Here is a 26,320-nt window from a genome sequence, read left to right on the forward strand (position 1 = left end):
GTCGTGAGGTGAAGCCAGTCGCGTTCACGTATAGGCAGTCGTGTGCTTGCTGAAGAAATCAATGGCAGATGTAATGATTTGAGATCATTCCTAGAAAATCCTTTTTCTGTTGATGTTGTGGGCGATGGCAGTCCTGTTTCATCACCGATAACAAAGGATACAGCAGCTGTAGAGTTGGAGCTACAAGAACTGCAAGAGGACGAAGGATTAAAAGGACTCGAACGAAGTGGCATTTCTACCATAGAATTTTGAAAGAATGTTCCAGAAGAAATATACATACTAACAAAACAGTGTGCCAAAAGACTAATCTCAATCTTTGGGACTACTTATGTGTGTGTAAATCACTGTACTCAACGATTAAATTCATTAAATCTACATATCGATCTGAACGAACTGATGAACATTTAAGTGAAATTGTGCGAACTGTGCTTACCAATTATCAGCAAGATTTCAAAAAACTAACAGCAAAAATGAACACTCAGAAAAAGCAATTCTCAAAAGTAAAATCTCATTCCTTGATGTGTACCTGAAAAATAATGTTCTGTGTAGTGTAGAAAATAAATGTTCCTTCATTTGTTATAAAATGAAAAACGTGTCTTCATTTTATAAACCATTTTCTAAACATGCTCCCAATTTTTTGTCTCCTAAATTTGCGGCTGCCAGAAGTAACGTTAGTGGCCACCCCTGGTATATAGGTTGTTTTCATGGTTACAATGATTGTAAAAGTGGACCAAAATATCGGCACTAATAACATCAGTGATCCTACTATTCCATGATTTGATAGAAAATAGTTTAAACTATAGGTGACGGACTCCGCAAAATGGTGAAACCTAAGCCAGTGCGTAAAAACGGAGGCCCGTCGGCAAAGGTTGGTCGCTGTACTACGGAGATCTCCGGGGCTATTATTTTTATACTTCACTCCCTTTCCATCCCCGCCCAAAGGAGTGCTATGAACGTCTTACACAACAGTTTATTTTTTTCCAGATAGTAAGTCATATGTGTATCCATTTTGGTTGGCATCTATGCCCAAACGTACATGCATAATCTCGCTGCTGTAGAATCCTGGAGTTGACGTTGCCATGGTTACGGCCGTTCGTTTCTTTATCCGATTCCTAGAGCAGGGGTAGTGTGGTTCCAATACCTCCATAACCGTTGGTTTAGGGCCTTAAAACATGGTTTTCGGGCCCGAATGTTTACCGAGTTTTGTTCTTTGCGTCAAGGGGCTTAAAATGAACGTTGTCTCGTCCTTGTACGACAAATTCGATTTCGCCTATATTAGCCTATTATTTTAATATTTTTATATCTCCCCCGTCGCCCCCTCGAATTGTTTTGAAAATGAAATACAGCCCATGTTACTCACTGGCAACGTAGCTTTCTATAGGTGAAGTAATTTTTTAAATCGGTTCAGTAGTTTTTGAGTCTATCCGTTACAAACAAATATACACATTTTTACTCTTTATAATATGAGTATAGAAGTATAGATTACATCCATACACATGCGGATGCTGTCGGGAAGGGCATCCAGCCGTAAAACACGGTCAAATCCACATGTACGACACAGTTCGCACCCGGAACCCCACAGGTGTGGGTAAAGCGATAGAAGAAGAAGATACCCATTTTAAAGAATTCACCCGCTTTATTATTCTTTTCACCCCCTTAAGTGGATTTTCCAAATAAATGTGTTCATTTTTAAAGAGATTCCAAGTACCAATTTTAAAGTATGTAACATCTTCTTTCTTGAGATATATGTATCCTCATATAAATAATTCAACTCCTTCCTCACTTTCTTTCACCCCCCCCCCCCAAGTGGATTTTCTGAAAACGAATATTTGTATTCTTTTATTTTTACTGGGGATTCCAGATATCAATTTTCATGCCTGTAACATGTTAGGTTTTTGTGATTTATTGTAGATAATTTCGCTGCTGTAGAATCCTGGAGCTGATGTTGCCATGGTTACGGCAGTTCATTACTTTATCCGATTCCTAGAGCAGGGGTAGTGTGGTGCCAATATCTCCGTAACAGTTGGTTTTAGGGCCTTAAAACATGGTTTTTGGGCCCAGGGCTTACCGAGTTTTGTTCTTTGCGTCAAGAGGATTAAATTGAGCTTTGTCTCGTCCTTATACGACCAATTCGATATTTTGCCTATATTAGCCTATTATTTTTATATCTCTCCAACCCGTGCCTCCCACCTCAAATTCTTTTCAAAATAATACAGCCCATGTTACTCACTGGCAATGTAGCTTTCTATAGGGGAAGTAATTTTTAAAATCGGTTCAGTAGTTTTTGCTAGGGGCTTTACGTCGCACCGACACGGATAGGTCTTATGGCGACGATGGGATAGGAAAGGCCTAGGAGTTGGAAGGAAGCGGCTGTGGCCTTAAGGTACAGCCCCAGCATTTTCCTGGTGTGAAAATGGGAAACCACGGAAAACCATCTTCAGGGCTGCCGATAGTGGGATTCGAACCTACTATCTCCCGGATGCAAGCTCACAGCCGCGCGCCTCTACGCGCACGGCCAACTCGCCCGGTCAGTAGTTTTTGAGTCTATTCGTTACAAACAAACAAATTTTTCCTCTTTATAATATTAGTATAGATTTACGTGGCATCAGCTACAACTGAGACGATTTAAGTCATGCTTGAAAAATATGGTTACTTCCGGTAAAAATGACACCGGAATTTACGTCCTGTGTGAAAGAGAACTAAGATATTATATGCCCCTTGCTGTACAACCTGCGTTGAAAATACAGTAATATTATCTGCGAATATCTTTATTTGTCTTCTAACTAAACATTCTAGGTTTTAACCTTGTAACTAGGTAAAATATCTAACCTTTCTTCAACTTCAAGAATGATAAAACAAGCCTAATAGACCCTTCTGGATCAATACTATCATAATGGGTAATGTTTACACACGATAACAACAAATCGCTACTCGAAAGAGAGAAACACATACATGTTCAAAATCTTGGTATAGACCTGTTTTCAAACATAACCATATTTTGAAGTAGACATTGCAGGTGACCGTGAAATAATTCTGTACGGATTTTATGTACACAGATTTTGATAGATTTTCAGGATTATTGCTTATCAAAAATTAACTATTTCGTGTGTATTTTTGTTCTTGGTAACTCGACGTCTCAAGAATTGGAGCCGATCAGACCTTCAACTACAACACCAGCTACTAGACCAAAGACATGTCCTAGAGGTGAGTTAAGCGGATTATCAGTGAATGGTATACGAGAGACCAGCATACATGTCTCTCTTGGAGATATGCATCTAGAGGAATATTTACGTATGGCTTTCACATTCGAACTCATTCTCTCAAGAGACTTTCTAAGTATAGATACTTTAAGGCAGAAACAGGTTCCAAGAAGGAAATTCGACGAATTATTAATGAACAAGGGAAGTGTGTATGTGAGGATCTTCTAAATGCAGAAGTGTTCAGTTAGCAGTATGTAAAGAGTGTTGGTTACAAGGATAATGCCCAGTTAGAGGAGGTGACTAATACTAAAGAAGTATTAAAATTTGCATACGATGACAATTACATTTACAGTAAGATATATAAGTTAAAAACTAGAAAAGCAGCTGGAATTGGTAAGGTTTCCGGGGATATATTAAAGACAGTGGATTGGGATATAGTACTATATCTCATGTACGTATATGATTATTGTTTGCATGAAGGAACTATACCAAATGAATGGAGAGTTTCTAAAAAGTCCCTGTGTATAAAGGAAAGGGTGATAGACATAAAGCTAAAAATTAGAGGCCAGTCGGTTTGACATGAATTGCATATAAACTTTGGGAAAGCATTCTTGCTGATTATATTAGACATGTTTGCGAAATTAATAACTGGTTCGATAGAAGGCATTTCGGGTTTATAAAAGGTTATTCCACTGAAGCTCGACTTGTAGGATTCCAAAAGGACATAGCAGACATCTTGGATTCAGGAGGTCAAACAGACTGTATCGCGATTGACTTATCTAAGGCATTTGATAGGGTGGATCATGGGAGACTACTGGAAAAAATTAGTGCAACTGGACTAGACAAAAGAGTGACTGAATGGGTGGCTACGTTTCTTGAAAAGAGAACTAAGAGAATTATAGTAGACTAATATTTATCTGACCATGTAATAATTAAGTGCGGAATTTCTCAACTTAGTATTATTGGAACTTTATGTTTTTTTATATATGTCACGGGGTTACCCGTGGAGCAGAGAGAGGTTAAAGAAGGTGCCGGGTGAATGGGTCTAACTACAATATCAAGAATTGATTTAAAACTTTAACAAAGGTTATATTTCTTTCAGGATTTCAACTTAACAATTTATCCTAACAATGAAAGATCAGGTACAATGACAAACTTTAAACAAGACAAGAAAAATCCGAAATTTAGTGATTTTACAAATCTTGGGCTTCACGCCCCTCGCTTTACAATTTCTGAGCTCCTAGCTCAAATTTACAAAAGAGTGCAAATTTATTCAAGGGCAGAAATCCCCTAATTCAAGAGCACTTGCTCTCCAAAAAACAAAAATCTAGCCTTCAAGAGGCACTCTTTACTACTACAACACTTCAAAAAGAGCTAACAGCCTCTCAGTTTTCCAATCCTACTCAAGGCAACATCAACTTACTATTACTGGCCTCTCAAGGCACAACTTACAATTTGAAAATATATACAGGGTTATTTAATACCCAGCTACGGGGCCTTCATGGAAAAGAACAGGTTGAATAACTGCCCCAAACACAAAACGAATGGAGGCGTACACTGCGCTCCGTTACTTAAAAAACCTAAAGGGCTCTAGGCCGATGAAACAGGGGCTATTCCCAAACTACTGAGGTGACTCGTATAGGATTTACTTTAACCCATTACGGAAGGAAAAGCAGTTATAACGTAGTCACATCAAAACAAGATGAAGGGGAGCTCAAGAGGGTACATCACTCTCTCTCCCCTATTTACAGTTAAAGATTTTATGAAATTTTTACATTAGCCGAAGAAGATTCACATTTTAGAAAAGTTTGTTACATAACAAAAGAGTCGGATCCTTCCTTCGGGTTAATCTGCGGAGGTAGCAAGAAAGAAAGAAGTTATGTGGCCGTTACATTGTAGACGTTCTGTTGACCGATGAAATAGCCCCCCCCCCACCTCCTGCTTTGACACACACACACTCGGTAATATGACGATCAACTGGCCAAAAAACATGAAAAGCCGCAGTTTATAAACCCTCAGGGAAAGTTCGAGATCATTCAAGACTAAACCAGCCACACCCTCTCAATTTAATTAGTCAATTTCAAAGTTACACTCAGAATCGAACCAGAAGCCTGTGATATTTTGAAAATTAATTACGGAAATTTTTCATTGGTCAGATTCAAAACTGGCGGAAAGGAAAATGAAATATTGCCAACGCAAAAATAAATGAACTTCAATCAGATAAGAAACCTAGAAATACAAAACTTCTTTAAATTATAAGTTCTTGCACTTTGCACCAGGGTGCATTATCATAGTTTCCTGGTAGTGTCATCTGTGGAGAAATGTCCAAACTTCTTGATGTATAGCAAACAAAACTAGAAGAAATTCAGTCAGTTTAGGAAACTTCACAATAACAAAACTACTCAATATTTTAGTGGTGACATCTTCTGATTAAAGTTCCAAGTTGGTGTAGTTTCAGTTTTACTGTTTTACCATTAGAGGAGTTCATTTGGGCGCTAGTTTTGAATGCGCGGCGTTGAGGTGTACCTCCCGGTACAATAAGTTTTCCTACCGGGCGAGTTGGCCGTGCGCGTAGAGGCGCGCGGCTGTGAGCTTGCATCCGGGAGATAGTAGGTTCGAATGCCACTATCGGCAGCCCTGAAAATGGTTTTCCGTGGTTTCCCCATTTTCACACCAAGCAAATGCTGGGGCTGTACCTTAATTAAGGCCACGGCCGCTTCCTTCCAACTCCTAGGCCTTTCCTATTCCATCGTCGCCATAAGACCTATCTGTGTCGGTGCGACGTAAAGCCCATAGCAAAAAAAATAAAAAATTCCTGTTCTCAACACTAATAGTAAACATGTTTCTTCTTGTTCTACAATGAATTCTACTGTGTGCTAAATTGTAACAGGATTAAACTTGTCCCGTCGATTAGAGACTGTAACTTGTGTGTTTGCGTTATAAGATTTTTCTATTCAATAGTCAACATGTTTTCTCTTGTTCTACAATTAATTCTAGGCTGTGTTAATTGTAACAGGATTGAAGTTGTCTTGCCGAATAGAAACGTACAGCACAAGAACTGTTGTTTTATGAGTTCTTTCTGTTCAATAGTTAACATGTTTCCTCTTGCTCTCTTACACCCAGTCGGAGAAAGAGGAGGAGGAGTAGGAGGCCATAAGAGCCTATGTATAGCCAAGAGAAGGAGCCCTTTTACCTTTTGCCTTTATGATATATGGATAAGGAGGAGAAGGGCGGCTGTGTCCCGTGCCCTTTTGCCCTTTTGCTATATGGATAAGGAGGAGAAGGGCGGCTATGTTCCGTGCCCTTTTGCCCTTTTCCTATACGGATAAGGAGGAGGAGAAGGACGGCTGTGTCCCGTGCCCTTTTCCTATACGGATAAGGAGGAGGAGAAGGACGGCTGTGTCCCGTGCCCTTTTCCTATACGGATAAGGAGGAGAAGGGCGGCTGTGTCCCGTGCCCTTTTCCTATACGGATAAGGAGGAGGAGAAGGACGGCTGTGTCCCGTGCCCTTTTCCTATACGGATAAGGAGGAGGAGAAGGGCGGCTGTGTCCCGTGCCCTTTTCCTATACGGATAAGGAGGAGAAGGGCGGCTGTGTCCCGTGCCCTTTTGCCCTTTTGCTATATGGATAAGGAGGAGAAGGGCGGCTGTGTCCCATGCCCTTTTCCTATACGGATAAGGAGGAGGAGAAGGGCGGCTGTGTCCCGTGCCCTTTTCCTATACGGATAAGGAGGAGGAGAAGGACGGCTGTGTCCCGTGCCCTTTTGCCCTTTTGCTATATGGATAAGGAGGAGAAGGGCGGCTGTGTCCCGTGCCCTTTTGCCCTTTTGCTATACGGATAAGGAGGAGAAGGGCGGCTGTGTCCCGTGCCCTTTTCCTATACGGATAAGGAGGAGGAGAAGGGCGGCTGTGTCCCGTGCCCTTTTCCTATACGGATAAGGAGGAGGAGAAGGGCGGCTGTGTCCCGTGCCCTTTTCCTATACGGATAAGGAGGAGGAGAAGGACGGCTGTGTCCCGTGCCCTTTTCCTATACGGATAAGGAGGAGGAGAAGGGCGGCTGTGTCCCGTGCCCTTTTGCCCTTTTGCTATATGGATAAGGATGAGAAGGGCGGCTGTGTTCCCTGCCTTTTTCCTATACGGATAAGGAGGAGGAGAAGGACGGCTGTGTCCCGTGCCCTTTTGCTATACGGATAAGGAGGAGGAGAAGGGCGGCTGTGTCCCGTGCCCTTTTTCAATTTTGCTTGCTAGGGGCTTAAATGTAATCAATGTATTTCTTATAGCACTAGGCGTTCTGTTTAATTTCATTTTCCGCACGAGCTACAGGCTTATATCCCATGCCAACAGATTCAAATGCTATATTTCTAAACAGAAATTTCAAGTTACATGTTTATCCGATTACTTGTTCGACTGCTAGGGGCTTAAATGTAATCAATGCATTTCTTATGGCACTAGGCGTTCTGTTTAATTTCGCTCCTGCATGAGAAACATGCTTATAACCCATGCCAACAGATTCAAATAGTATATTTCCGAAACAAAATTTCTAATTACATGTTTATCCGATAATTTGTTCGACTGCTAGGGGCTTAAATGTAACCAATGTATTTCTCATAGCACTAGGCGTTCTGATAAGAGCCCATGTAGAGCCGCCAAGTTGTACAATCGCCGATGGCCATCATCTTTCTGCATAAGAATCCGTATATAGCCGCCATCTTGAGGAATCGCCTGTAGCCGCCATCTTTCTCCATAAGAGCTCACGTAGAGCCGCCGACTTGTACAATCGCCTACAACAGTCAACTTTCTCCATAAGAGCCCACGTAGAGCCGCCAACTTGTACAATCGCCTACAACAGTCAATTTTCTCCATAAGAGCCCATGTACAGCCGCCATCTTGTACAATCACCCATAGCCGTCATCTTTCTTCATAAGAAGCCGTGTATAGCCGCCATCCTGCGCAAACGCCCCTAAGCCGTCTCATAAGAAGCTGTGTATAGTCGCCATCTTGTGCAATTAGATAGCCGCCATCTTGCGCAAGCGTCCCTAAGCCGTCTCATGAGAAGCTGTGTATTGACGCCATCTTGTGCAATTAGATAGCCGCCATCTTGCGCAAGCGTCCCTAGTCCGTCTCATAAGAGCCTATGTATAGCATCCATCTTGCGCAAGTGTCCCTAGTCCATCTCATGAGATTGCAGCCATATTGCGAAAGCGCCCCTAAGCTGTGTCATAAGAAGCTGTGTATAGTCGCCATCTTGTGCAATTAGATAGCCTCCATCCCGCGCAAGCGTCCCAAGTCCGTCTCATAAGAGCCTATGTATAGCCGCCATCATGCGCAAACGCCCCTAAGCCGTCTCATAAGAGCTGTTTATAGTCGCCATCTTGTTTAATTAGGTAGCCGCCATCTTGCGCAAGCTTCCCTACTCCATATCATAGGAGCCTATGTATAACACTCATCTTACGCAAGCGTCCTTAGTCCATCTCATAAGAGCCTATGTATAGCATCCATCTTGCGCAAGCGTCCCTAGTCCGTCTCATAAGAGCCTATGTATAGCATCCATCTTGCGCAAGCGTCTCTAGTCCATCTCATAAGAGCCTATGTATAGCAGCCATCTTACGCAAGTGCCCCTGAGCTGTCTCATAAGAGCTGTGTATAGTCGCCATCTTGTGCAATTAGATAGCCTCCATCTTGCGCAAGCGTCCCTAGTCTGTCTCATAAGAGCCTATGTATAGCCGCCATCATGCGCAAACGCCCCTAAGCCGTCTCATAAGAGCTGTGTATAGTCGCCACCTTGTGCAATTAGATAGCCGCCATCCTGCGCAAGCGTCCCTAGGCCGTCTCATAAGAGCCTATGTATAGCATCCATCTTGCTGCTGATGATGATGATGCTTCTTGGTTAAAGGGGCCTAACATCGAAGGTCATCGGCCCCATCCATCTTGCGCAAGCGTCCCTAGGCCGTCTCATAAGAGCCTATGTATAGCAGCCATCTTGCACACGCAGCCTAGACCGTCTCATAAGAAGCTGTGTATAGTTGCCATCTTGTTTAATTAGATAGCCTCCATCTTATGCAAGCGTCCCTAGGACGTCTCATAAGAGCCTATGTATAGCAGCCATCTTGCAAAAGCAGCCTAGGTCGTCTCATAAGAAGCTGTGTATAGTCGCCATCTTGTCTAATTAGGTAGCCGCCATCTTGCGCAAGCGTCCCTAGGCAGTCTCATAAGAGCCTATATATAGCAGCCATTTTGCACAAGCAGCCTAGGCCGTCTCGTAAGGAGATGTGCATAGCCGCCATATTGTGCAATTAACGTCGTAAAGGGCATCTTGCCGTAAAACTAAGGATAGTCCCTTCAACATGGCGGATGCGAGGTTAGGCTCGCTCTCTTAGGCGTCGGGAAGGCCAACTAGCCGTTAAAGTAAGGTTGGGCCCCTGAAGATGGCGAATTTAAAGTTAGGCTCGCTCTCTTATGCAAAATTCGCAAATTGTCATTGACCTCGGGTTAATGACCGCGGAGTTGGAATCGGCCTAGCCACACGACTCGAGATTAATGACCTCTCATAGAATTCAAATTTCGCGCGCTGCTGACTCAGCAGTCACGTGACCCGCACCGCGGCCTGATTGGCTCGGGGTTGGGAACCCCTTTGCCCTGCTACCCACTATATAGTCCATCTGCTGGGCAAGATCGTCAAGGGGTCAAGGAATGGAAGGAATTTATAATAATACCAGTTTATAAAGGAAACCAGGGAACTACAGACCAAACAGCCTGACCAGTATAGTTGGTAAAATACTGGAGAGATTTATAGCAAAGCACATCAGAGGGCTATTTGATGATAAAAATTGGTTCATGAGGAGCCAGTATGGATTTAGAAAGAAATTTTCTTGTGAGGCACAACTGGTGGGATTTCAGCAGGACATATCAGATCAGTTGGATTCAGGAGGCCAGTTAGATTGCATAGCCATAGATGTTTCCAAAGCCTTTTATAGAGTGGAACATAGAATATCATAGGAATTGGAGGTAATAGGATTGGACATAAGGGTTATACGTTAGATAATAACATTTCTAAAGTCAAAGTAGGAAATAATCACAGGAAGAGAAAATTTGGAAGGGAATTGCACAGGGTAGTTAGTATAATCGGTCCGTTACTTTTCTTAACATACGAAAATGATTTAGGGAACAATACAACATCAAAATCAGATTGTATGCAGATGACATAATTTTTTATAGGGAAATAAATAACACTGAGGATTGTTCAGAATTATAAAGGGACCTTGAGAGTATCCAACAATGGGTTGAAGAAATTAATATGAAGGTTAATGGAGGCAAATCAACTGTTACAACATTTACAAACAGGAACTTAAAAACTGAATTTAAATATACTCCGGATGAGGTAATTGTCCCAAAAGATGGCAAGTACAAATACACTGGTGTGAGACGTGAAAGTAATTTGCACTGGAATTGTCATGTTGATGACATTGTTGGGAAAACATACAGATCTTTAAATATCATAATGAGGTCACTTAAATGATGCAACAAAGAATTAAAAGAATGCTTAGTCCATTATTGGATTATGCATACAATGTTTGTGATCCTCACCAAGAATACCTAATAAAAGATATAGATAGTGTGCAGATGAAAGCAGCAAGATTTGTAACAGGGGATTTCAGGAGAAAGAGTAGTGTATCAGAAATGTTAAAGGAACTTGGGTGGGAAACTTTAAGTAAGAGAAAGGAGAAAACTAGACTTATAGGATTATATAGAGTCTATACAGGAGAAGAAGCATGGGGAGAAATCCGTGAGAGGCTTCAGTTGGAAAATAATTATATCGGCAGAACTGACCACAAGTATAAAATTAGAAGGAATTTTAGCAGAAGCGATTGGGGTAAATTTTCATTCATTGGGAAGGGCGTGAATGAGTGGAAGAGTTTACCAGGGGCAGTGTTTGATCCTTTTCGAAAATCTGTACAGATATTCAAGAAGAGAAAAAACAGCAACAGAGAAAATAAATGAAATATTAGAGGGAATTCGACCAGTGCAGGATATTGTGAATAAAAATGTGTGTGATTAAATTAATTCCATCCCATGGTCTATGTAGTTTGGACAGCCGAAGTAGGGGCTGCCTGTAGGGGTGAATTACAGTGGGGACTTCGATGGCCCTGGGACCGCTACGGTAGCTGTGAAGGTCCTTCAGGAACTCTGAAAATTGGTGGCAAAAGGGGCTCTGGTTAAGACGCAGAAGGTCGTTATGCTACTTAGGTTCCAAAATGGGTAAAAAGTAAATAAGTAAATAAATTCAATGTTAATTTTAATTTTATACCAGTTGTATAGTATTATTTGAAGTAATTCTACATACTGTATATGAGATGACTATGTTCGTGAGTAGAGGAGATATTATAAGAAGAATTTTGTAAAGATTATAAATTTATTAAGGATGAGCTGTGTGTTTAATACAAAAAACTGTTAGCCTAAATTGTATAGTAATGTATTCTAGGAAAATTTTCTTCTTCTCCTGTTAATTTAAAATGTAGTGCTTGACAATAATATATTTTAGTGTACCATTTGCCACCGAGGTAGACACCTGATGTGCAAATAAAGAGAGTTTGATTTGATATGATATGATGTGATTTGATGTGCTTTGATGTGATGTGATGTGATGTGATGTGATGTGATGTGATGTGATGTGATGTGATATATGCTCTGAAACCGTGGTTAGCCGGTTTGAGTCCAGTGGGTCGGAACGATCAGAATGTTGCTCGGCAGGGTAGGAGAGGTGCTGGTATACAATTGCATGCCAGACGCTTTGATTCATTCCAAATCTCACCACCGTGCACATTCGCAGTGGGGGCATATGATGCTTTTGATGGTGATTCGTTCATCGGATGGAGAAGTTTAGCCATCAACAAGCACCTTGGGGCTATTTGACAGAAGTAGGCTACATGCCAGCACCACTTTTCTGCTATCATACATCACGTCCTTGACTTCACTCATTAACTCCTCTTCTGTACGCTACGGTGTCTCCTGACCATGTCATACTTCAATGAGTACGACAAAAACAATTTTCACTTGTAAAGTTATCTAAATGTGGTGTTCTAATTGCCCGCAGAATACCAACGGTTTAAAGATTTCAACTGTTATAAGGGATACAGTACAGCAGAGATCTGGAGTGTCGCCAGGGAACAGTGCAAAAGAGACGGTGCTGATCTCATGGTAGCGGAAAGTGAACGAGAGAGGAAGGAGGTGTTCTATACTATGTACATGAAAACGAAGCCCGGGAAAACCCATTGGTTGGGAGTTTACAAGCCTGAAGATGGAGAATTTTGGATATCTGTGAAAGGTAAGTTTTTCTCTCTTCTACTCATGAAATCCCGAATTTCGGACGGAAGACGTTTGTCATATTGAACAACAGCTGCCGACAACGAATGATTTAGCTGTAGTTAGCGATTTCACTGGCTGATGAGCGCATGTGGAATAAATAAGCACCAACATGACACAGAGTTACATTTAAGTAAAGAAATTTTACAATTATTAGCAAATTTGAAGGTGCACGACTTGCTCTGAATGTCGAGCACTAGACCAGTAGAAGACATGAAATCCGCTCCCAATATCACCGGGCACGACATGTGCTTAGCCACAAACAGTTTTACTTTCAAGGTGAATTTATAAATCCGAATTTTGGCAAAGATGAAACCTAAAATTTCTAATGGAGAGGGGTTAGCCGAAACGCATTGGACAGGAGATGAAAAATAGTCAGGAAACATACAAATGCTCTTTAATTTAGAATACCATTCAGCCGAAATAATAGAACAAACATTCCCAGAGTCTAATAAATTGGTAACGGGTTCATGGTTTAACTCAATTTTAAGAATAGGTACAAGTGCGGGGGTCTCCGCCGCAATCCTGAGGCATACGTTTGGGCATTCAAATGATGGGTTAGGAGAACCCTTATCCTTACCCGAGCTTTCAGTGGGTTTAACGGGGACTGAACCTTGGGAAGATGAACTTGCCGACTCAGCCGATGACACTAGTCACTTTCGATTATTAGAGTTCGAGAAGTTTGAACCAGAAGTTGAGCAGGATAGGGTGCAATTGGCGTTAGGGCAATTCTTGGCGATATGAGAAAACGAGCCACATTTAAAACATCCTTGTGATGACCCTGCTCCATTCTTTGTCCCACTCGATTTTATTACTGGGCACTTGTTATGCAGATGATCCGTCGACCCACAAGCGTAGCTTTTGCTGGTGGTGAAAGTTCGGCGAGGTGAAGGCCGAAAACTATTAGAAGATGGAAGGGGCTCCTTAGTGACTCGTAAGGTGTCGGCATACCTAAAATCATTCAGCTGAGACTGTCATAGCCTCTAATTCAGCAAAGGTTTGAGGATGCGACGCGAATCACAGGTACGACCTATAGGGCGGGGAAATTCCTTCAACAATCGTCTGCACAATTTGATCTTCATGGAAATGAAGAGCGAATACCCTGGTGTAAAACTTAATATCTTGGATGAAGTCTGCCAGTCGCTGTACCCTGAAATAGTACTTTTGTATTAAGGAAGACATGGCTCGAGCCGGAATAAAGTTAGCCAGCAGATGGGCGTGGAAGTCTTCTGTGGAAGATTGTTCAGCTATGGCTCTGACTATTTTGTCCAAGAGGACACTTATGGAGTAAGGGTAAATAATTTGAATAATTTGGGAATGAGAGAGAAAACTCTAGGGCGTGTCTTGGAATTCAACTAAAAACCTTAGAAATGAAATGACCTCGTTAGTAGAATTTACCGAAAACTTTGAAATTCCCCTAAGCAACATAGCCAAAGGATGGGGCAAACTACTGAACCCAGGGGGCATAAGAGGTAACGGCCTAGGGGTTGAGAATCTTCAGACACCGCATTAATTAAAAAGAAAGGTGGAATTGATGTACGAAGATCAGACTCGTTTTTCTAATGGGGCAGACGTTTGTTGAGTTGCCAAAGATTTCCTACCTTCTACGAAGAATCTTCCTTAGCAGGCAAGTATACTAAAAGGGCTTGATCGGATTTTGGGGTAGCTGTCCCAGGCAACAATTGGTTGACTCTATTAGACATTTTTGAAAGATGATCAAAAAGGTTACTAGCCTCCATAGCATGATCTTCTTTTAACTTTAGAGACAAAAGGTCCCTAACTCTTTTGTAAAAGTGGAACAATCTTGCCTGTACTCTTATAAGTTGATTAGGAGATGGATCACTCACTTCAAAAAACGTACTACAGAAGCTAGCTCGGTAGTGTTGTGCGTGATAGTGGAGAGAGCCTGATCAATTTCCTTCTCTCCCAAAGTTGGGATACTAATAGGTAATTCTAATGACTCCTTAAGCTTGGTGGTATCTGCCGCAACCATGCCTCCAGATTGAACATTCCTAGTAAGTAATTCACAAATAAATTCCTCCTTGCGCAAGTAGCCGGGATGGAGGACTTCGCGAGGGCGAGACATGATGAAAGAAAGTTTACGAATTTAGAAGAGTGAAAACAATCCAGCGACTGAGAAAATCATTAGAGTTCGATCTGGATACTATGTTTTAGCCGTCAAAAGGGCTTAATTGAGACCCATTCAACCACGGTATGCTACCACTTGTTCCGGGGTATGTGTGGAACGCAGAGGCGTGGGCTTGAATGGGTCTAACTACAGTCTCAAAATTAATTTAAAACTTTAACAAAGGTTATATTTCTTTAGAAATTTCAAAAATCAACAAGTAACGACATACCAGGTACAATTAGCAATTTTGAAACAAGTAAATAAATATACAATATTAGTGAATTCAACAGGTCCTGGGCTTTACGCCCCTCGCTTTACAATTCTTGAGGCCCCAACTCAAATTTACAAAAGAGCACAAATTATTGAAGGGCAGTAATCCCCTAATTAAGAGCACTTGCTCTCCAAAATACAGTAAAATATCTAGCTTTCCAGAGGCACTCGTTACAATTACAAAATTTGAAAATGGGCTGACAGGCTCTCAGTTTCTTACTGCCTACTCAAGGCAACATTACATCAATCTCTGGTCTCTCAAACCACCATTTACAAATTGAAATTACAGGGGTATTTACTACCCAACCTACCGGGCCTTCATGGAAAAGAACAGGTTAAATAATTGGCCTGTCGCCATAAGACCTATCTGTGTCGGTGCGACGTAAAGCCCCTAGCAAAAAAAAAAAAAAAAAAAAATAATTGGCCCAAATACAAGGTGAATGAAAGCACACGGCGTTTCAATATAATGAGCACTTAAAAACCTAAAGGGCTCTAGGCCGATGAAACAGGGGCTATTCCCAAACTACTGAAGGGACTCGTATAGGAATTGCTTTAACACCTTACAGAAGAAAAGTTACAAAACGTAGTCACTTCAAACCAAGATGAAGGGGAGGTCGAGAGGGTACATCACTCTCTATCCCCGGTTTACAGTTAAAGATTTTATGAAGGTTTTTACATTATCCGGAAGAAAGTTACATTTTAGGAAAGCTTGTTACATAACTAAAGAGTCGGACCTTTCCCTCGGGTTAAACTGCGAAGGTAGCAAGAAAGAAAGAAGTTATGTGGCCATTATCTTGTAGATGTTTTGTTGAACGATGAAAAAGGCCGCCCGCCTCCTGCTTTGACACACACAGTCAGTAAGATGACGATCAATTGGCTAAGAAACGTGAAAAGCCGCAGTGTATAAACCTTCAGGGAAAGTTCGAGACCATTCAAGACTAAACCAGCTACACCCGCTCAATTTTATTGGTTAAATTCAAAAGTAACACTCAAAATCGAACAAGAAGCCTGTGATAGGTGGAAAATTAAATATAGAAATTATTGACTGGCTAGATTCAAAACTTGCGGAAAGAAAAGGGAAATATTGCCAACCCAAAAATAAATGAGCATCAATCAGTTACAAAAAACCTAGAAATACAAAACTTCTTACACTTTGGACCAGGGTGCATGATCATAGATTTTTGGTAGTGTCATCTGTGGAGAAAAGACCAAACTTCTTGATGTATAGCAAATAAAACTAGGAGAAATTCATTCAGTTTAGGCAACTTTACAATAACAAAATTACATCATATTTCTGTGGTGACATCTTCTGAGTATAGTTCCAAGTTGGCGTAGTTTCAGTTTCACTGTTTTACCAATAGAGGAGTTCATTTAGGCGCTAGTTTTGAATGCGCGGCGTGCAATAAGTATTAACGGTGAAACAGCACGAGTGTCGCTCCCTTTTCCCAATCGCCACCAATCACCCGCAGCTGTCAGTTGCTCCCATCTCTATTTATTGCTGACGTCGTGTTTTACCGATTCCTTACTGAACATTTCCTTATTTTCTGTGGATCACTTGAAGTAATTCGTGTGGCATTGCCCAGAAACCTGCTTAGAATATCCACATTTCGGTTTGCACGAATACAATATGCGTTTCGCTACTCGATCAGATGGTCTCGAAAATAATTTGATGTATAACGAAGAGTTTGGAGGTTTGTAGAAGGATACGCATAGCACCGTGATTGATAATATTCAGGAGAGCCAGAGGAGAAATATTTTCACATGTGAACATGTTTTAGGCAACCTTCGCACAGGAGGCAAGCTACAGCTTCTACACTGCCAGATTAGAAGGTCACTTTTACATCATAGCCAAAACTTGATACTCCTCCAAGAAACTGATTTCTCTCAGTCTCAAGTGTAGAAACGCCGTCCAGTGTTTTGTCGCAGACTTTCTCATTTCTCAATTGTAGAATGGGTGGAGTTGTCCTCACCGTTCGCACTCAAACACGACGAACAATTCCTTTGGAGAGAAAGCAGCATTTGTCCTGTCATCACATCGTCCTGAGACAAACAGAAGGTCATCTCCACTCTCTGGTGTGGTCACACAGTTTTACAGCCGGATGGACATCCTGATGTTGGACGGAGGTGCTCTGTATTGTGTGACTTGACAACTTTCTTCTTGTGAGGACAAAACGGAAACCAGACTTAGAGATTACCGAATGAATCTCACAGTGATACAGACCAAGTGTTCGTAAATCTCTTTGCTGAAAAAGAAAAACTCCCTAGGTCACCAAAGCCGAACGAGGACAAGAGTAGAGCAAGAGAGGTCGGATAGGGAAGATGAGAGTGAGGAGGCTCCCAAAATTAAGTGGAAAAGATGCCAGGCTCAGCTGGAGACACGTGGTAGTCAACCCGCAATCTCATGTGACATCCAGTGGTGAAATTTCAGTCTCTTGTTACGAGAGACAGTGTAACAGTGGATGCTCTTAAAACTCCCCCATCCATTGGGCAGAGAATGCTGCGGTTCAAATCCCGCTCTATACTGGGTTGATATTTTCATCTCGAAAAGCGCGTGGTGTCAGGAAGGGCATCCGGCTGTAAGTCTGAGGCCAAAACCAAAATGGGCCCGCGTTGCTGCGCTGCCTCCAGGAATAACTGGCATAATCTGAAGATAGTTAAAGTACGATACTTATGTCGTGTGTTTCCAGGTGAGCGAGCTCACAGCACTTGGTGGCGGTCTGGTCTACCGGATGACATCGATAGTGACAGGTGCGGCTGCGCTGACTCCACAGGCCGGCTGGCGAACAGGCCTTGCGATGATCTCTGGCCCTACATCTGTGAGTTCCAATTGTGAAGAGATCTCATGTATAGTATTTTATTGAAATGTAATAAAGATCCTTCTAAATAAGTCGTGAAGTTCTTTCAACACCAAATACAGTGAAATTTCAGACAATAAAAAGATCATAAGACATGTGATGTTCTACATTCCTTTAAAAACTCAAGGTCATCAGACATGCACTGTTCTACCATCCTTTAAGAACAACAAGGTCATTAGACATGTAGTGTTCTACCGTAATATACAAAGAACAAGGTCATCAGACATGTAATGTTCTACCATCCTTCAACACAACAAGGTCATCTGACATGTAATATTCTACCATCAGTAGTATAATACAGGGATTCGGCGTCCGCCTCCTCCTCCTCCTCCGGTCCCCAGAGGCCCGCTCCTCCTCCTCCTCCCGGGGGGCCTTCCCAGGGGCCTCCTCCTCCTCCTCAGCCAGGGGCCTCTTCCAGTGCTGCCAACTTAACCTTACTAGCGCGAAATTTGAATTGGTAAACAAAGACACGTGCTTTTTGACAGCTATCATTAACAACAACAACAACAACAATAACAACGCATCGCTAACCTCACTACTGCCATCTTGACGGACCTAAACCTCAATGCTGCCAACTTAACCTCACTAGCGCGAGATTTGAATCGGGAAACAAATCCACGTGCTTTTTTCACAGCCATGTAAATTTTGAAAGACAACAACGCATCGCTAACCTCAGTGCTGCTATCTTGACGGGCCTAAACCTTAGTGCTGCCAACTTATCTTTGAATCGGTAAACAAAGCCACGTGCTTTTTTGACAGCTGTCATCCGCCATCTTCCAGGTGATTTCATCAGCTGTCATCCGCCATCTTTAATCTATAGTGCACCGTGCCGCTCTCTTTATGGCACGTAGTAACGGGCAGTTTCATTAGCTGTCATCCGCCATCTTTAATCAAGAGAGCACCGTACTGCACTCTTTAGCTTGAAATGTAGTGGCGGACAATTTGACAGGCTACCATCTTTAATCAACAGAGCACCGTGCTGAACTCTTTAGCTAGATACCTTTTAGCGGGCAATTTCATCAGCTGTCATCCGACATCATTAATCAAGAGAGCGCAGTGCTGCACTCTTTAGTTGAAATGTGGTGGCGGACAATTTGACAAGCTGTCATCTTTATCAACAGCGCACCGTGCTGCACTCTTTAACTAGATACGTTTTAGCGGGCAATTTCATCAGCTGTCATCCGCCATCTTTAATCAAGAGAGCGCAGTGCTGCACTCTTTAGTTGAAATGTGGTGGCGGATAATTTGAAAATAGGTTTTTTTGACAGCTGTCATCCGCCATCTTTAATCTACAGAGCACCGTGCTGCACTCTTTAGTTGAAATGTGGTGGCGGCAATTTCGAAGTGCTTTACAAACCTACGTGATTTTTTGTCATCCGCCACCTTTAATCGAGAGAGCACCGTGCTGCACTCTTTAGTTGAAATGTGGTGGCGGACAATTTGACGAGCTACCATCTTTAATCAAGAGAGCATCGTGCTGCCATCTTTATAACACTTTATTCTTTGACATGTGGTGGTAGGTAATGTGCTTAGTAGCCACCTTTAATCAAGAAAGCACCGTGCTGCACTCTTTATTGAAGTAGCAGACAATTTAAAAGAACATTATATTACAAAAGAAGTGATTAAGAATATAATCGAACACTGTACTCGATCCAACATATGATCAGAACATTGATTGATGTGTTTAGGGTATACCTTTGTTCTAAGAGAAAAAATAATAAGACTACATTTCTGAACAGCTTGCGTAAGATAGCGAGTGTTATAACCTCCTTTTTCTGCTCTGTCAAGGCATAGCTTTATCGAACATACAACGCGATCTTATGTTTAATACAGCGCACATATCGCGTACCTGCAGTGATGCATGTTGAGACTTGAACACATACTGCTGTTCATAGTTCGATGTTGTAGAACACTGCATTGCAAGACTAGAATCGAGTACTGTTTAGAAAGAAAAAATCCTTCTCAACATACGTACTAAGCTGCTCTTATTCTTCCTCCTCTGTCGCAAAAGCAAGAGTGTGCAAGTCTAGACTTGAATACATACTACCGTTCAAAAACATATACATACTATAGTTCGATGTTGTTGTACACAGCATTGCAAGACTAGAATCAAACACTGTTTAGAAAAAAAATATTTTCTCAACATACTTACTAAGCTAGACGATAACATACATACGAATCTGCTCAACACCTTCTTTCTTGACATACTTTCTTCTTCCTTGAGTGATATAGTATTGAACAAAACTCTAACTTGCAAATAAGGAGGGGGAGGAAGAGGAGAATGTAATACCTAATCTAAAATAAAAGAATATGCCAATTCTACATTATTTATTTACATCTTGTATGTACAAGTTTTATCTCGAATCATTTTACCGTTGTAATGTTTGCGTACTTCTCCTATTCTCGACGCAATTCTCGTATGTACAAGTTTAAACTTGAATCATTTGCTGTACTACGCTCTCAGCGTACCTCTCCCTATCTTTATACAATATGTACAGTGAATTGTGATGTAAGACAGCTTAACGTATATATTACAAAGTACATACCTCTAGCATAATGTTTACACACACACACACACACACACACACACACACACACACACACACACACACACACACACACACACACACACACACACACACACACACACACACACACACACACACACACACACACACACACACACACACACACACACACACATCTGCTTTATGTGAAGTAGTACCTATCAATACTTCTATGCCCCAGGCTAGAGTGTTGGTAGAATTTGGAATGACAAACCGTTTGCAATCATCATTATTAAGGGCTACCTTACTAATTAAATGAGTGTACAACTGATGCTTCCTGCTTCTAATAACAGATATTTGCTTATGTAAAATAGGTGGATTACTTTTAATACAATTTTTATAATTCTCTAAACTTAGCTGATTCTGAACTACATTCTTTTTATCCCCTTCAATCTCTTTATTTGTAGTTCATTTAAGAGTTTTATGCAATATGACTTGGATTTAGTACCGACAAATGAATCGATAATATTTCCAGCACATTCGTCTTTCATTTTATCTAGAACCTTTTTGTTCACTAGCGGTAGATGATATTGATTATTTTCAGGATAGTTACTAGTATCAAACCTACCCAAGTCTGGCTTTATATCATTGTAATAGTCATCAGTTTTGATTTGGTAAATAAACGAATTGGTATCTGTGTAGAGCAATTGCGCATTATGAGCGTACTTCTTTATGATATAATCGTAATGGAATTCATACATGAGTGTTTTAGCTAATTGAAGTACTGCAAAGCCGACGTAGGTAGGTTTGTCGCACTTAGCCTTAACGCGATTCATCTGTATAATAACTAAATTTTCATGTATGATAGTACAGCTGTGGAAATTCGGTTTACTTATTAAATAGTTTGCACCATACCTTTTCTTAATATTTTTCCAGTTTGTAATCAGTTTTACATCAACGCGTTTGTCAACATTTTCCATAGTCTTACCAAACACACTGTTATTCATGAACTTGTAAAAATCTTTCTCATACTCGTTAACTGCATTTGTTCTGTTGAGATCGATATATGGCTTTAGCCATGGTGACTGATTAAATTATAGTATGCGATGAATTTTCTATAACTTCAAACCATGCTGAAAACACTGTTTTAAATTTCGATGATGAATGACATACTTAGATTTATCACACAAATTAGCAATTAGCATTTTTGTCGTTGATGTGATGTACGGGGACTTCATATTTTCAGGGCAGAACGGTAAGTCATTATGAGAAGTGTGTAACTCTTTAGGATACTGTAAGTCAACTTCGAGGAAATAGCCTTTATTAGCTTCATCGTCTAGGGCGTGCAGCTGTAAATCATCAATTTCACACTGCGTTAGCCAGCGAAAACCACTTACCGGTAGATGCTGACTCATCGCCCACCCATACTGATTATTGGCAGCGAGATAAACATACTGAGATTCCTGACTAGAGTCAAAACTCGGCATGTACTTATTATTTTCCTTAGAATACCGCCCACTGCACTGACTTAGACTGCCTCGAATGGACGATTTTATAAAGTGCACCATATCAATATCGGTTAGCAGTTCCAAATTCACCTGCGTGTATTTTAACATGGCATTCCAACTTAACCCAGGTGCTGTAAAATACTGACATGGATCAAGGCTGTAGGTTTTTATGCAAACACAGCGAAAATTTTCGAAAACATCAGCTAACAAAAGTACATCCGTCATTAAATATAAGTCTGAGTATTCACCCAGCGTTTGAATGTGGAACTGCTCCCAGATATGTTGCGCATGCAAATAGTCATCATCACTAATATCTGTTGAATTCAGCGAGCTGTAAAATGATTGTTTTGATGGTAAAGCACGTTCTTAGAGGCGTTCTAAGCAGTCAAGATATTCATAACAAAAGACACCCATACGCCGAAGTAAATTAAACTGCGCTTCTTCAGGAAAACGCGTCGAATTTCCGTAAATTGTTCTGACTGCAAATTACTAGAAAGTTTATCGAGGCTACTCGCCATAAAGCGAAACGAGTCAAGGAATCTCAGTTTTATAGAATGCTCCTCATCTACTTTTACATACTTTGTAAATGCAATGTACCGCTCAGTTCTGAGGGATTATATCTACTTTTTCATCTGAAGCTCCAAATTGTGAAACGATAAAATGTGAGGCGTAACCAGATAAGTTATGAATAATTACGGTAATAAATTTTGGAACTCTGTACTTAAGATTACAGCTATTATGAGCGGGACATCTGTACAAGCCAGTTACATGATCATGATCGAAGACTTTAGGGTCATTTTCGGAAAATTCCCCGTCACAAATACTACATTTTGTAGCATGTTCATGTTACTGAATTTCGGTGAGCGGTTTCATAGGAATATTAGTATTTAGAATACTGCCAAGACGTACTGCATCACTTTCAAGTCTTTCTAAAAATACTTTAGCAGCATCAGGTCCTCGATACAGCTCTAACGTGTTAAGCATACTATCATAACTACACTTGATGTAATACGCGAAGCTATACGGGACGTGCATGTGTGTAGTATTAGTGACAGAGTTGTTAGGATTAGGTGTGCATGTGCTGCATGGTTTGAGGATGGCTTCAAAGTCTGCGTAAATCACCAAAGGTACCCACATCTGCTTGTTATAATTCGTGAATTTTAAAACATTATTTCCTCTAGTAGATATCTCTGTACATACATGATTGCAGTCATTCTTGGAATCTTTCGTTAACTGATCTTCAATTCTAAAATACTGCAAGCATCCATCGCATAGCCACTTTTTACACCTTCCTTTTGACAATTGACTACCAACAAGTCTACTCAAATTTTTAATCCAACAAAAGTGGCTATTCTCACTGTTTTCGATATAGAGTAAGTTAACATGAGTATTCTTCTTATGACATATATAATACAGAGGGCCTACTACAGACTTTTTGTCTACACCATACACATTAATGCTAATATTATTTAGTTCTTCAAAGCGCATAATGTCCTTCAACTGTATAGGAAATTCTATATCATCTAAATTTAATTGTGTTGAATAGTGTGGGTACGATGATGTTCTTTTAGCTACGTCTGATTTCGCAGGATTTAAAGCCGATACCACCGCCCATGCAAAACACAATTCGTCATTGTTTTGGATGTTTACAACAGCTTCTTTTCGCTGAATCCATGTCGGCAGCTCGATGTACGATGAACCTTGCATGGGGTTGTACTTATTGATGTTAACTTCTAGATACAAAATTTCAACTAAAGCCCACCCTGATTCCTTTTCCTGAAAAACCTCGCTCTTAGTTGAAATAATGTTCGAGACATTCCTAAGTACATCACCAAAATTAGTTGACTCACTTACTACAAAATACTTCGTATTAAATTATTTAATGCCAGTTATTTCAGATTCATCTGTGCTCTTGATATACAACGTAAAAAGTTCGAAATTAACCTTAAATAAATTATGATTAGACAAAGTTTTTTCAAGAAGCTGTTGCACATCCGGCTGAACGCAATTTAAAAAGTTTTCAGTACTTTGAAACTTCTGACTAGCACGAATTCTGCAACTAAAAGTCCTACTTTCAAATGCAGTATTAATTTCCTCGATGTTTGTATTACTACCACTTCTACAGGCATTATTTTTATGCGTATTACTCCGTAAGTGACCCTGAAAACGTGAAGATGGTACATCAGTGTTACAGTGTTCGCAGTGTATAGTTTGAAGTTCTTCATTATTCCTTGGTTTTTACTACAACTTTCTACAGCTACATCCGTATTTACATGCTTTTTTCCTACTACCTGAGAGTTATAGTTGTAAGTAGATACCTGATGTACCTCTGCTAAGTGAGCCTGGTATTGCTCTACATTAGTGAAATACACCCCACAAACTTCACATGAAGCAGGTGTTATGCTAGGGTGTTTTGTTTTTATATGACGTGCAAGGTTATCTTGCCGTCTGAACGTCGACTTACACTGCTCGCAGTGTAACAGAGTAGATGCCTGATTTTTGTTTTTAGATGGCGTGCAAGGTTATCCCGTCTGGCGGATGTTATGTCACAATGAAAAGAGAACAACTATTGATCAATATAGATTAGACGAAAGTTGCGATGTTCGGAAGAAACCAAGTTTTAACCTATAGAGGTCAGACATCGTCGTAAATTTAAAAAGCAGGCAGAGAGAAATGAATGTTCTATACCTAACAAAGTAGAAGCACTCTTGTTGTTAAAAATATAGTCACTCAATGTCCTTCCCTCGAGTCGCAAAGAAAAAATGAAAATTCAATTAATAACAATCAACCAGCATGAGGATTGAAGAGAACAACTATTTATCAATAGAGATTAGACTAAAGTTGCAATATTCGGAAGAAAATAAGTTTCAACCTATAGAGGTCAGACATTGTTGTGAGTTTGAAATTACAAGATTAACCTCTTCTATGTCTATGCCTTCTAATTCTCCTATCCTAGAATTATAAAAACAATGTAAACATATAAGATCGATAAAAAAGTTCGAAACATACCTTAAATGTACGCGCTGCAAATTGTTACTCGGATGAATAAAATGAGTACGTTCAAGCCTGTAACTCGAATGATAATATTCTTGTTGTTCCTAAAAAAGAACATAAGTATATGAATGTAGTGTAGAAGCACTTGTGATGATAGGATATGAAAGGGTAAGTCAGCTAGCCTAGCTACTTCTACAAACATGCAACTCAAAGTTCGAAACATACCTTAAAATGTACACACTGCAGACTGCAAACTGTTACTCGGATGAATACAATGTGCACGTTCAAGCCTGTAACTCGAACGATAATATTCTTGTTGTTCCTAAAAAGTAATAAACATATGAATGTAGTGTAGGGATATGAAAGGGTAAGTCAGCTAGCATAGCTATCTTTACAAACATGCAACTCAAAGATGTTTATTGCCTAGCGAAAAAGCACCTGTGATGATCGGATAGGAAAGGGTAAGTTAGTTAAGAGTATCTATCTGAAAGTAGCGTTAGCACATTCTCATATTTACACACAGAGCACATGTATCACATGTAGTGATGATCGGATTTGAAAGGGCAAGTCAGCTAACCTAGCCTTCTTTACTAGCGTACAAGCACTTGTGATGATAGGATATGAAAGGGCAAGTTAGCTAACCTAGCTATCTTTAACTCAATGATGTTTATTACCTATCGTAAAAGCACTTGTGATAATAGGATATAAAAGGGCCAAGTCAGCTAGCCTAGAGTTGCGATGTTCGGAAGAAACCAAGTTTCAACCTATAGAGGTCAGACATTGTCGTGAGTTTGAAGTTACAAGATTAACCTCTTCCGTGTTGACGCCTTCTAATTCTCCTATCCTAGAATGCTAACAGTAACTATCTGAAAGCACATTCACATGTTTACATACACAGCACTTGTATTACACGTAGTGATGATAGGATATGATACGGCAAGTTAGCTAGCCTAGCTATATTTAACTCAAAGATGTTTATAGCCTAGTGTAGAAGCACTTGTGATGATAGGATATGGAAGGGTAAGTCAGCTAGCCTAAAGTTGCGATGTTCGAAAGAAACCAAGTTTCAACCTATAGAGGTCAGACATTGTCGTGCGTTTGAAGTTACAAGATTAACATCTTCCGTGTTTACGCTTTCTAATTCTCCTATCCTAGAATGCTAACAGTAACTGTCTGAAAGCACATTCTCGTGTTTACACACAAAACACTTTTATTGCACATAGTGATGATAGGATATGAAAGGGCAAGTCAGCTAGCCTAGAGTTGCGATGTTCGAAAGAAACCAAGTTTCAACCTATAGAGGTCAGACATTGTTGTGAGTTTGAAATTACAAGATTAACCTCTTCTATGTCTATGCCTTCTAATTCTCCTATCCTAGAATGCTAAAAACAATGGAAACATATAAGATCGATAATGAAATTTCGAAACATACCTTAAATGTACGCGCTGCAAACTGTTACTCGGATGAATAAAATGTGTACATTCAAGCCTGTAACTCG

General features: G+C 40.5%; 1 protein-coding gene across 1 annotated transcript in view; it reads left to right on the forward strand.

The window, feature by feature from the left end:
* The window catches only part of LOC136884717 (C-type lectin domain family 9 member A), a 303,715-nt gene extending 285,887 nt beyond the window's left edge, over positions 1–17,828 (forward strand). Inside the window, exons 4-6 of the mRNA XM_068230003.1 lie at positions 3,142–3,204; positions 12,291–12,521; positions 17,645–17,828. Coding sequence (XP_068086104.1) covers positions 3,142–3,204; positions 12,291–12,521; positions 17,645–17,790 — 440 coding nt within the window. The 3' untranslated portion in view covers positions 17,791–17,828. The remainder of the gene's footprint in view (positions 1–3,141; positions 3,205–12,290; positions 12,522–17,644) is intronic.
* Positions 17,829–26,320: the final 8,492 nt, after the last annotated feature.

The sequence above is a fragment of the Anabrus simplex genome, chromosome 13 (assembly GCF_040414725.1).
Source record: "Anabrus simplex isolate iqAnaSimp1 chromosome 13, ASM4041472v1, whole genome shotgun sequence".
NCBI lineage: Eukaryota > Metazoa > Arthropoda > Insecta > Orthoptera > Tettigoniidae > Anabrus > Anabrus simplex.